Source organism: Poecilia reticulata, chromosome 14 (genome assembly GCF_904066995.2).
Source record: "Poecilia reticulata chromosome 14, P_reticulata-male-v2, whole genome shotgun sequence".
Lineage (NCBI taxonomy): Eukaryota > Metazoa > Chordata > Actinopteri > Cyprinodontiformes > Poeciliidae > Poecilia > Poecilia reticulata.
This window is the reverse complement of record NC_088843.1, coordinates 7,159,573-7,172,334: the sequence shown is the minus strand read 5'-3', so window position 1 is coordinate 7,172,334 and position 12,762 is coordinate 7,159,573. Positions and strand designations below refer to the sequence as shown.

Below are 12,762 nucleotides of genomic sequence, written 5' to 3'. Positions count from 1 at the left end.
AGATCAAATGCTTTGTTTTAAGGGCTAATGCAGGTCTAATCGATGAGATGCTTGAGGCCCTTGTGTCAAGACAATTACAAAACGGATATAGATTGAATTTCACCCAAGACGACTGCGCTGCATTTTATTGTAGTGCAAAAAGTCTCCAAAAGATGTCGTACTTGTACGCTCCATATCTTTATTATGTCTAGAGTGAATTATCAAGAAAGCATGGTCCAGCAGTCTTGGAAAAAGCAGCATGTGGTTTAGAATTGCTAAAGCCATTCTGTTTAGAGATCGAAACTGAAGCATAGCTACGCACACAAAAAAATTCTAATAATGTACAACATTTGAAAATAAAGTGAATAGATTCATTTATTCAATAAAAATGTAATTAAAGCAACTGTTCAAGTATTTGATACTGATTAGATTTACTATAAAAAAACAAAATAATTTTTTTTGGCCGAAGATTGCGATGAGTGGCCCCTCCCTGTTCTCCTTTGGATGATTAAAAATGTTAATTAGGCCACCTTGTTTACTCATAAGTGAAATTATTCTCTGTTTGTCTGCTGGACTCAAGTAAACATCTAAAATAGATAGGATAAATTTAATTCAAGCTTAATATTGATTATAGCTACCTTGAAAAACAAAAATCTGTATTTATTTATTTATTTTTATTATTATTATGAAAAGGGCGGATTCTTAACGCACAGAGAGACGCTTACAATAACTACAATGCCAACCCAAATACACGTTAGTATATATATTTTTACAAATCCTGTGAGCTCAAATGTTGATTCTGTAACAAGTCACTTATCAGGGTTACAAATACATTCTTTGTTCCTGCACATGTACAATGTGAGCCCACACAGCGGAGCGGCGGGGCGGTGGTACCGGTAGACTTGTTGTTCCCCGTTGTCCGTACACACACTCCACCCACCCTGCGCTGATTGGATACAAAAGTACCCCCGCTTCTATCACGGTGTTTCTTTTTTTCACCCTCACACTGGGCAGGGGAACGCCCATCTACAGGACCGGGAAAGTCACTTCAAACTGAAAAACACGCTGCATGGCACACAGACCATACAGGAGACGCTCGTGTGAGAGGAGATGCGCACAGAGCCTAGAAGCCTGGCTCTGATCCTCGACCTGAAAACACTCTCGCGTAGCTAATAAGACACGTTGCGTCAGTTTTCCACGACAGATATTGGCTTTTTTTTTTTTTTTTTTTTTTAAATGCTCCTTATGTCATAACAATCTAAGCGGATTCAGTTGTCTCGGAAACTGCTGAGCGCACTGGCTGGATGCGTTTGGGGTGAACAGGTGGCGCAAGATCCAGCACTCCTAATTTGCCGGACGTTAAGCGTTTAATAGGATACCTGCTTTTAAGGTGCGTGAGAGTCGAGTGCGAAGTGTTTTTCTCCCTCCTCCAGACAAGGCAACAAAGATGCCCGTTTTGGACCACGACATGGGAACGGACAACAGGACGCACGACGGCGAGACCTCAGACAGCGCCGACGATGAGAGTACCTTTTCGGGCTCCCTCGGCAGTCCTGCCCCGGACGTCCTCAAGAACTTTTACCACACCAAGCGAGTCGGGACCTACCTGATCGGGAGGAAGCTGGGAGAAGGGTCTTTCGCAAAAGTTAGAGAAGGTCTCCACACTCTTACGGGAGAAAAGGTAAGGCATGGTGGTGGATGAAAATGACATCTCCCACATTACATTAGTTTCTAAACTGTGTACCTCAAGGGTAACATGACATTGCATGCATCTGTTGTCAGATATGTTTTCAGTTTATTTTGGCTTGTCAGTGCAATATATATATATATATATATATATATATATATATATATATATATATATATATATATATATATATATATATATATATATATATATATATGTGTGTGTGTGTGTGTGTGATATCATTTTTGTCAAATTGGAAGTCTTGTATTGTTGGTGGTATATGGGCATTTAAAAGGGTCAAATCATAAATAATATTACAGAAATAAATTTAGCAGATAATTAATTACAGAAGACGATGTCGTCAGAGGGGTTAACCCAGTGGTACCACTGCTCAGCTCAGTTAATCAGTTGCACCTCAGAGAAAGTGGCCAGCTCTCCCTTTGTTAATGAGCTCATGTTGCATCGCCAGCTGTCGAGGTGCAGTGCATGCACAGTACCGAAGCTCCACCGACAATATTTACCTTGCGTGTTTGTGTGTGAGAGAACGGCTCAAACAGGGGAATGGAAAGCATCTGCTTTCCTGAGGCGTTGGATGGCACCTTGTGCGCTGCTTTGTCTGCTGCAGCTGGTGATCTCACCTTCTGCAGGCGCGCGTGGCTGTGATAGGGACGGAGAACAAAATTGTCTGGCCTATGAGGAAGCAAAGCTGCTACTTGCATATGAAATGACCTCGTTGATAAATGGGCTGCAGGGCTCATTGGGATTCTGCAAGCGCAGGGGTTTGAGATGGGCAACCATTGGCCGGTTGTTGCCTTTGTCTCCATCTCTTCAGATTTTTTATTTTTTTTTGGAGAACTGCCAGGAAAAAAAATTGCATCTAAGAAAAACAAGCTCCTCCTCTCTTTCCTGCATGTTTCAACCTGTAAAACCTGTTTGTACCACTGAACCCTAACATGATATTAAATTGTTGAAAATTCATGTAATTATCTTGACCCCCTGTTTGCCCGTTGGTGCTCGCTCTGTTGCTCAGAGGAGAAAAGGCGCCTCTCCTCTCCCCTTTTCCCCCCACTCTCTTTGTTTAGGATGATGCAAACAGTGGTAATCTCACAACCAAGCACAGCTCTTCATTTGAATAAAGGCATCCAACAGGAGCTGTTAGGGAGGGTGGGAGGGCAGGGCAGCAAGTTTGTCCAACCAAGAGGGTATGCCGGGGCAAAGGAAATGCATCAGGTCCTCCAGATTCCCTTTTTTAGCATCACTTGAAAGACGATATAGATTTAGGCATGAGAATGTAAAAGTGAAGAGAGGAAAACGATGGGGTCACCATGGTCAGGGAGGTAGGAGAGGTCACATGGGTGTGTTTTTGATATATGTAACCCACTTTCCCCTCCACATTCCCCTGCAAAACCCCTCCTTTCTGTCTGAGGGGTGCCTGATAAACAACTGAAGCCCCCAAAAGCCCCCCGGCAGCATGCTCCCTTCCCCCTTGATATCCCACCCCGCCCTTCTCAAATGCACTACTGTAAATACATAGCCCCGATCCTAACCCGCCACATACATTTCCCCCAAGTGTAAACATGGGCCATCTTTAACTGTCAAGGGATGGCACGTGGTATGCGCAAAAAGTTTCTTCTGCAAGCCATGTTTAATTAGCAACTGTAAAAAGGTTCTTCAGAGGGGAATCAATTATTGGAGCGTAAAAATGAGCTGAAGGATGGTTGTAAAAATAAGCCAAAGGGCAGGAGAAAAGAGAGGACACTGTTGCACTGTGTCGCTAATGGATATGGTGATTTGTTCCACTTGCCATTCTGGTCCACGTCTGTGGACTCACTCTCCTTGAGATGATTTGTAATGTATGGTAACCATGTTCTTGAACTCAGTCTAGACAGGACACAAGGAGACGCTCAGGCAGAGAATGAAATATTTTTATTGAATGCAATTACCTACAAGGATCTGCCGTTGAACAGAGGACGCATCGTTTTCCATTTATGAGGACAACTTCAAGGATTTCTTAACAGTAACTCAAGCAGTCTTCCATTAAGACATTCTAAGAGGAGAAATGAAAGGCAAAGAGCAACACCTTTTACTACTGGTGTTGCTTCCATCATAACCTACCAAATGAGATTAACTGTAACGCAACGGGAAAGCAAATGGGGGGTAACTTTAACTGCCCATTTGGCTTTGGCACCTTCTCAGCACATAGGATAACGTTTGCTTTCCCTTTACTTTATTACGATTCTGTTACCTCTCTCACACTCACATGCCTCCCCTCTTTAGGGGATTGCATTACTCCACACCCTAAGAGCAGCTGCTTGGGAGAGGTCAGCGGCGAGTTATGTACCCAGCAGTAAAGATCAAGTAGCGTCGTCACCTGTTACCCTCCTTGAAATCTAACCCTAAGAGGCACACTAATATAGGAGTGTGCTTTTTGCTAACTACAACATATGGCACAGGGTTTAAGAGTCAACCTGCAGCTGCCAAGGCTTCAAGAAGAATCTCTCCTCATCCTCTTACCCTTTCCCTTGTTTTTCAGGTGGCGGTTAAGGTAATTGACAAGCGGAAGGCCAAGAAGGACTCATACGTCACAAAAAACCTGCGGAGGGAAGGCCTCATCCAGGAAATGATTCGGCATCCAAACATTGCACAGCTGTTGGACATCCTGGAGACAGAGAACAGCTACTACCTGGTGATGGAGCTGTGTCCTGGAGGGAACCTCATGAACCACATTTACGAGAAGAAGCACCTCGATGAGAGGGAGACTCAGAAATACATCCGGCAGCTGGTGCTGGCCGTCGAGCACCTTCACAGGGCTGGCGTGGTGCACAGGTAGGACAATGGACACAGAAACTGCCTGCTCTCCCAAGTCTGAAAGAATTGTATTGTTTTTTTTGTGCTAAAGATTGCTTTCAACATGGGGCTTAGGTCCATCCTGTGCACATGAATACACAAGATCACCCAGATCTATTGTACTTGTCGAGTTGTCATTCAAGGGTAACTAAGAACTTCTTTAAATAAACTAAAAGCACCGGATATTCAAACATCATGCAGTAATCCAAACAGTGTTTATCATTATTAATAACTTACATTTAAAAGATGTACAAATTCATAAATTCTCAGTTGCGCAAGAGATTGCATCACGTTGATCTTTCTAGTGGCTTCTAAAATAACAATGACTTCTATCATCTTTCATAAAAACTGACTGTGTGGGGTGCGGCGGTGGCGCAGTGGGTAGAGTGTACAACCCAAATACAGAGGCCTTAGTCCTTGACGTGACTGTTAGGGGTTTGAGTCCCGGCCTGGTGGCCTTTGCCGCATGTCTTCTCTCCTCTCTCATTCCCTATTACCTGTCAATATACTGCAAAAAAAGCCCATAAGATCCTTAAAAAAAAGAAAAAAAAACTGCAGGCAGTGACATCTCTTCTCTCCCTTTTTGTCTTGCAGAGATTTGAAGATAGAAAATCTCCTGTTGGATGAGCAGGACAACATAAAACTCATAGGTAAGGCACTATCACATTTTCCTTTCTTCCAAAAGCACAGCTTGTACTCGATAATGGATGAATTACATAGTAATCATGTAACTATTTGTTACTGATGCCTGGAGGGTCACTGTAAATTTTCTCACCCTGAGTGCAATCAGAGCCTTAACGAGGTAAAGGGTTAAGAACAGCTAAACCTCCTGTTAAAAGGCTTACAAGCTTTCGCTGAGGCGTTAATCTGGCTCTGTCTGTTTGTGCAAAGCTGAGATATATAAACAACAAAAAAATCCTAAGAATGACGCTTACCACACTCTCCCTCCCACTCCTTATTAGATTTTGGCCTCAGTAACTGCGCTGGCATCTTGGGATACTCTGACCCTTTCAGCACCCAGTGCGGCAGTCCAGCCTACGCTGCTCCCGAGCTGCTGTCCAGAAAGAAATACGGCCCAAAGGTGGATGTTTGGTCCATGTAAGTTCACATTCATTCTTTAGAGTACGAATTCACCTATTGTTGTTTACTGCAACCTAAAGTTTTAAATATGTACGTTTTGTTTTACAGTGGAGTCAATATGTATGCAATGCTGACCGGGTCGCTCCCTTTCACTGTGGAGCCCTTTAGCCTACGAGCTCTGCACCAGAAGATGGTGGACAAAGAAATGAACCCTCTACCTCCTACCCTGTCTACTGGTAACTGACATTTTCTAAAGACTGAATGCATCATAAATGCCAGTTGTAGGCACCTGCCTATCAAACCTTTGTTTTTGTTATTTGTTTTTTCTTGAACTTGTTTTTATCGGCCCTCTGTGCTTTCTTTGGAAAAAGAAAAAGAAAACGACACTCATCATTATCATTGGCTAGATGGAATTGCACACTCCCACTGTTGCCAGCAGAAAAAATATTTCCGAAGAATTTCCTGGCACAGCAACAGGTTATGCGGTTGCATTTCAAAAGAATTTCTCTAAGGTAGAAGAGGGTGGGGGTAAAGATAATACTAGAGGAACGAGTATCGAAACAAAGCCACTGGAAGCAATGTCGCTTGTCACTCTTTACGTGTCACGGCAGTGCTAATATTCAAATGAAGGATTGGCTCCACCACCTACTACTTATCGTGATTATTCAATCTTAGAAATACAACACGGTGAAAAGAAGGAGGAGATAGAGTGCTGACATTGTATTTGAATATAAGGAGAGTGTAAAACAAGTAAGAAAGGTTTTGGTTTTGACTTCCATGTAAAGTCAAACTGATTGTTACATGTAATGACATGTTTAACTGTCAGGAATCTTCACGGATTAGGACAGGCAGCGGTTGACAACACAGTATGATTTATTCCTTTTTCTCCTCTCAGCTGCCATCTGTCTGCTGAAGAAGCTTCTTGAGCCAGATCCTCACAGGCGTCCAAATATACATCAAGTGATGACTGATTCCTGGTTGCAGCTGGCCAACAGGAACACAGGGGCACCTTATCGCAGCAGGTACACATGGACATATGCAGTGCCTTGCAAGCCTTTTCACATTCTGTCACATAACCACTGTAGTGTGCTTCTTAGGGGGAGAGATGTGTTGTGATAAGCCAACACACAAATCAGTACATATTGTGAATAAACACTTATGCATTAAATGGTTTGTAGATTTAATAGTTTGTAGGACTAACTTTCCACTGCAAGTAGAGACTGACAGTTTCGCCCTTTCCTTTGTGCGACATAGATCAAGCTCAGTCAGACTGAACGAAAAGCATCACACAAAATTTCAAGTCTTTCCAAGAATTCTCATTTAGATTTAAGTAGAGGTTATTCTCACACATGACGAATGTTAGAAATTCTTTTCAGATCTGGCTGTATGTGCTGGTCTTACTGAAAGGTTAACTGCCTTCCCCAGTCTTCTGCAATCTTTCACAGGTTCTTTTGTAGAACTGCAAAAAAAAGGGAATAACCAGCACTCCAAAATATACAAAGGTTTTAATGTGAGCAATATGTGTACACATTAAAACCTTCATATATTTTGGGAGTGCTGGCAATTTGCAGTTCTTCAGAACTGGGTATCCATTTTCATTTTCCAGTTTTTATTTACACTGTAATTGTGTGCACTACGTTCTTCTTCACTAGAAGTGCTCTGAATTTAGCACCACACACCTTCAAACCCCGACAAACTTTCCTGTGCTCATAAAGTAAAGCCTCCCTGCAGCACGATCCTGTCACTGTAATTTTTCAGTGAGCACGTTGTGTTCACTGTGTTTTTTGTACGAAGTGATTTGCATATAATCCAAAACGTTACCTTTTGCTTGCTCTATAAACAAAACATACTGCTCCACATTTTTGCTATGTCACCTTCCTGATGGTAAACTAAAGCAAGAAGTTCTTTCACTTCCCTAAAGGCTAGATTTATGGAATACACAATTAATAGATTTTCTGTTTACACATTCTCCCACATGAACTGTGGATCTGTGCAGTTCTACCAGAGTTAGGATGGGCGTTTTGGCTGTTTCTCGGATGAATGCGCTACTTGAACAGAGCTTATTTGAGAATCGTTTTTCAACAAATTTGCAGATATTCTACTTCTTTTTGGCCAATCACAAAAAATCCCAATAAAGCAGACTGTAGTCCATAAAACTAAATTCACAAACTGAGTGGGGTTTTCATGAACTTGCAATGCCTTACACATTTAAAATGTTTACATGCTCAGAAAGTAACTGTGCAGACAGTAAGCATAGTGTTACAGGATAACACTAATCTGGCCTCTCTTTTTTTTCCAAGAATCCACATTGAGGAAATAAATCAAGCAGTTTTGCTTCACATGACGGAGAAGATGGGGTACAAGCACAGCGAAGTGCTGAGCGCTGTCCTCACCAACCGTGCCTGCCACACTCTGGCTGTCTACTTTCTTCTCAACAAGAAAATGAAGAGGCTCTCCAAAGAGTATCGGGTGAGTGTATCGTAGCTAACGCCTGAAACACGGAGAAGCAATCTAAACTCTTCTGCACTGTGCAGGGTTTTGTTTTTTTTTTAATTCTGAGACAGTTGAAAAACTTGCATGGCCAGATCTGAAAATCTTTTGCACCATTTCTGTGTGTAGGAGAAGCAGATGCAGGAAAAAAAGAAGTTAGAGAAACAACAAACACCATACTATCAAACACAGTGGAGGAAGCACGTCGATAAACTAACCATCCCTCCAAAACAGACGCCCGTCTATCTCGCTGTTAGCAAAGGACAGAACAAGGAAAAGAAACACAAAACAGGTAAGGATTTGCACTATTTAATGCAAAACATGTGCATGAATAAACTGAATTCACATAAAAATGAAAAAAGATATTTATTGCATGATTTTATTTCTATTTTTTTACATAGGGTAGGTTGACTGAGCATGCATCTTCATGTACAACCGCCTGTCTCACACAACCACACTTACCTCTTCAACCCACCCTTCATCCCTTCCTCCATCCTCTCACCCGTCCATCCATCCATCCATCTACCTGAAAATAACATCTTGGACAAACTTACAGCCATTTGTGTTGCAAATGCACAAGCACTTTATTTTACTCTAAACACTGTTCTGATGTCTGACATAATATGAATGAGAGACAGTGTAGCACTGGGGAATATAAATTTGTATAAAGCTGCACTGAAATTATATTTGGAACAAAAGTGTGACAAGTGAAGAGGCATGTGAGCACCTGGGGCAAAGCTAAAATTTAAGCTCCTTTTTACAACTTGTTTAACTTTGGGAAGCGCTGAGAAAGCCCATAGGGTGTTTGTGATCCCGGAAATAAGGGATAGGCTAGTACTGACGAAGTTAAAACTGAGTCAGGTAGTTCTTTACGTTGGCTCAGTGCATGCTGTGAAATAAATGAGATGACATACTACCTAGACACGCAGGTCATAAATCTAACATTATGTGTTGCTCCAGGTGTGTTATTTTTATTGTTCACCTGTCTCTACGGTACCTACAAAAAAAAAAAAAAAGATTGTACAAGAAAATTCCAGCCATGGGAACTAAAGGTACACCTTTTCTTTCTTCAGGCATTCTGAGAGCGTTAGCGGTAGGACATCGTAAGTCACCTCTGGCACCTCCTGGCACAGTAGCATCATCATCCATGGAGTACCTTGAGATTCATCCCCTCTTCCCCAACACTCCGCAGCAGCGGAGGCGCTTGGCCACCCTCCCGCCGGTCAACACAAGTCCAGAACATAACATCCCTGCTCCACCAGCGCCATCACCAATCGGCATGCACTCTTTTGGTTCCCTTTCGAAGGCCGAACAAATTGAGGACACACCTTCCACACCCTGGTACAAGCTGACCAATGGGACTCTGTCACCACCTCGCCACGTCTCTGCCTTCCAGCCCGACTCCTCTTACTTGAAAAAGGCCACCATCCCCAGTCCCCCAGTCCTAATTTCCAACCCACAGCCCAAGAAGAATTTGTCATCGGATGGGTGTGGTTCCTCCGACACAAGTGGAAGCCCCTCTAGCAGTGTTGGAAGTCCGCCAGGAGGCTCAGCATTTATGCCACTGAAGTCTGCCTTTAGTCTAATTAACCCCAACTCGGCATTCAGTCCTCCATCCAACAGTGCGAGCAGCGATCCTGAGAGCCCAACACATCGCAGCAAGCTTCCCTCTGTGGCCAAAGGACTCAAGAAGAAAGTCCCACTGCAGCCTTTTACATTCCGACCGGAACAGTTCATTGAGGAAGTTGTTTCTCCACCTCCTTATCCAATGAAAACTCTGATGTGTGCTTCAGGTGCACTGAAGACCCTCTGCTGAGGGATTGGGAAAAAAATGAAAGGAACATTTGGGCCCCTCTCAACAGTTTATAAAAGTTGGAGAGGTCTTCCAGAGCTGCCTTTTGAACTGTGAACTGCCCTTTTATTCCAACTGAGCCACTTTTCACTTCAGTATGAAAACTAGACATGGGCCGGTATGAGATTCTCACTGTACGATAACCTTCAGTAGAGACACTACATTCTAGTCAAGGTGTTCATTATACAGACTGAAAGTTGCTTGTCAACTGCAGTTGTCAAACAGCAGTTGTTGACCTAATTACAGGTAACATCCTTTTTATTTTTTTATGTAACTTGGTAAGAGTTTTTATTTTTGTAACAGCAAATTCTTCCAAACTACAGAATTTGTATCTTCTTGAAAGTAAGGACATCTGTAGAGGCCTTCTTGTACTCAGCTGATCATCATTGTTCAGCAACAGGTTGGGGAGGAGGGAAAGACCAGAAAATTTCAGTCACTTTGGCACTTTCTCCAGCATCTAATTAAAAGGACTTTGAGCAGTAGGAAAAAATATGATGAAAAAATTCAAACCTTGTTAGTCATTGAATCTAGTGACCGGCCCATGCCTAATTTAAAAAAATATGGAAGAAAAGGGTGAAAACTTACCATTTTACCTCTTGAGTATTGTGTTATTACATAGCACGATACTCCTGCGTTATTACACAAACCTCATCTTGAGAATGTCAAGATGAGATTTGAAATGGATCCTCTCCATGTCCTAGACACACAGTGAACTTGGGACGTCTTGTAATACGGGCCTTGACGACTAATGCGCACACTCACACACACACGTACACACACATAAAACAAAACCCTGTAATATAGACAGTTTGAAGTACTTTGTTTTGTAATATTGCTTCATCTGGTTTGAGAGCAAGCCGCAGACTGATTCACACCAGCTAACACGACCCGACTCTTAACCCTAACCCTGACTTTACATGTGTAAATGTTGTTGTCTCTGTAGAAACTGTGTAATATAGCCACTGACTTCCAGCCAGCTCGCACTGTAGCCGGACTGCTGGGAGGGGAAAATAAAAGCTCTCTGCACTATTACTGAATACCAAAACCTGTAGGAAATAAATGTGCTGACTATCTTTTACCTCACTGCATTAATCGTGCATTTTTGCATACTGTAGTGACAGTCAGGTCTGACACACCTGTCTGTGTAGGATGTGTCTAAGTGCTGACTTTAGATTTAACACAATAAAACTACATAGGGACCAACGGTAGAATCATAAGCTCACTTTTTTATAAACTAGTTACCCATTAGTGATGAATTACACTTCATATCTTTTTATACACAAGTATTAACTCATCAACAGAGAAAGTCATACTTATGGATCATTTCACAGCTGAACACGCCAGTTTGTAGTCAGTAAAATAAAATAGAGCATCAGAAGCCTTATTAAACTTAACCACCTCACTGAAACACTGAGGGATTTAAAGTGGGAACAAGTGCTACTCGTGTCACCTAACAACCACAAAAGAAGTAACTCACCTCCCTTTGTCTTAATGCTGTAGTTTGTGCAATAGTCTTAAGTGTTTAACTGCAATGATGAGTTTTTGCCAAGAGCTCTTTGAGCGTGATGTGAACGTTGTTTTTTTTGTAAATAGCTGTCTTAAATGGCCCTGTTCCCTTCACGTTAGTAGTTGAGTATAGGAAGAATTTTTAAAAAATGTTTATGGAAATGACCTTTTTACAAAAAAAAAAAAAAAAAAGATAAGGCTTCCACAGGCACAAGGGAATTTTTTGCCTCGCTCTTATTAAATACGCAAAAGTTGCATGAATTGAACTGTAATGTCACCATTTGAATTTATGTCTTTGTAACTGCTTTTTCTTTTTGAAATTGAGATTGTTACACATATGCGGGGGGTCTTTTGTAAGATTTTTTTAATGGATTGGTTTGAGTGTCAAGAGATTTCTATGCTGTATAAAGTATTTTAAATATATATACTGAACGCTTTGTGTCTGTCTGGTCTTTTGAAATGCACCAGTGAACTGCGTGGCGTGTCTGAGGTAATAACGTCTGACCTGAAATTATGGAAATCATATTCATTCAATTCAAAACCAAAAGAAAAATATGTTTACGTAACGCAGTCCAAAAGCTTTGAGAATTAGATCACAAATAACCCACTGTACGCAAAAGTATTCAAACTCAGTGAACTTTTTCACATTCTGTCACGTCACATTGACCACTATTTTATTGGAGGTTTGTCTTTAAAAGCTAACAAGGCAACAGTGTGATGCTGCCACCACCAGGCATCACAGCATTTTGTAAATAGGCTAGGAAAATGGAGAATGTTGTATAAAAAAAAATCAAGCAAGACACTATAAGTTTGTGATGTCTTTTAATTCTTGTAGGAAAAGTTCATGAGGCCTTGCTTCTCTGCTATGGAGGGAGCCATATTTCTTTCCAAACATGTACCATTTTTCTAACATTTCATGCACATTTCCCACGAGACAACTCAATAATGGGCAAAAAAAAAAAAAAGGTGGGGGGGGGGAACACTGAAGCAACAGCTGAAGGACCCTTACAAATGATACCCTCACATACCATGACCCCCCTCCCCTTTCAACGACACCAATACACACACACTACAGACGCTAATCTACTCAGCTGCGGCCACCTCTCCCTCCCCCTTCCTAATAATAAACATCTCTGGGTGACACTGCCATGTCGAGACAAAGAGGAGGACTGGGAGGGGGTTGGGGGGGACTCCAGCACTCTGAGACAAACACATTCACAGGACGACACAAACAGGGATGTCTGATTAAATCTGCGTGGCTAAGCTGATAGAAGCGGAGGGACAAGAGTGGCCCTAAAATGCATTAAAGCCAGAGCCCTTT

At 42.0% G+C, this 12,762-nt stretch overlaps 1 protein-coding gene across 1 annotated transcript; it reads left to right on the top strand.

Annotated features, from left to right (window-relative positions):
• The first annotated feature begins 683 nt into the window (after window positions 1-683).
• hunk (hormonally up-regulated Neu-associated kinase) lies at window positions 684-11,878 on the top strand. Its single transcript, XM_008427230.3, has 9 exons — window positions 684-1,660; window positions 4,200-4,492; window positions 5,108-5,163; window positions 5,476-5,611; window positions 5,702-5,829; window positions 6,489-6,615; window positions 7,894-8,062; window positions 8,213-8,375; window positions 9,157-11,878. The coding sequence occupies exons 1-9, from the start codon at window positions 1,427-1,429 to the stop codon at window positions 9,897-9,899; spliced, it is 2,049 nt and encodes a 682-aa protein (XP_008425452.1). The 5' UTR covers window positions 684-1,426; the 3' UTR covers window positions 9,900-11,878.
• The last annotated feature ends 884 nt before the right edge of the window (window positions 11,879-12,762 follow it).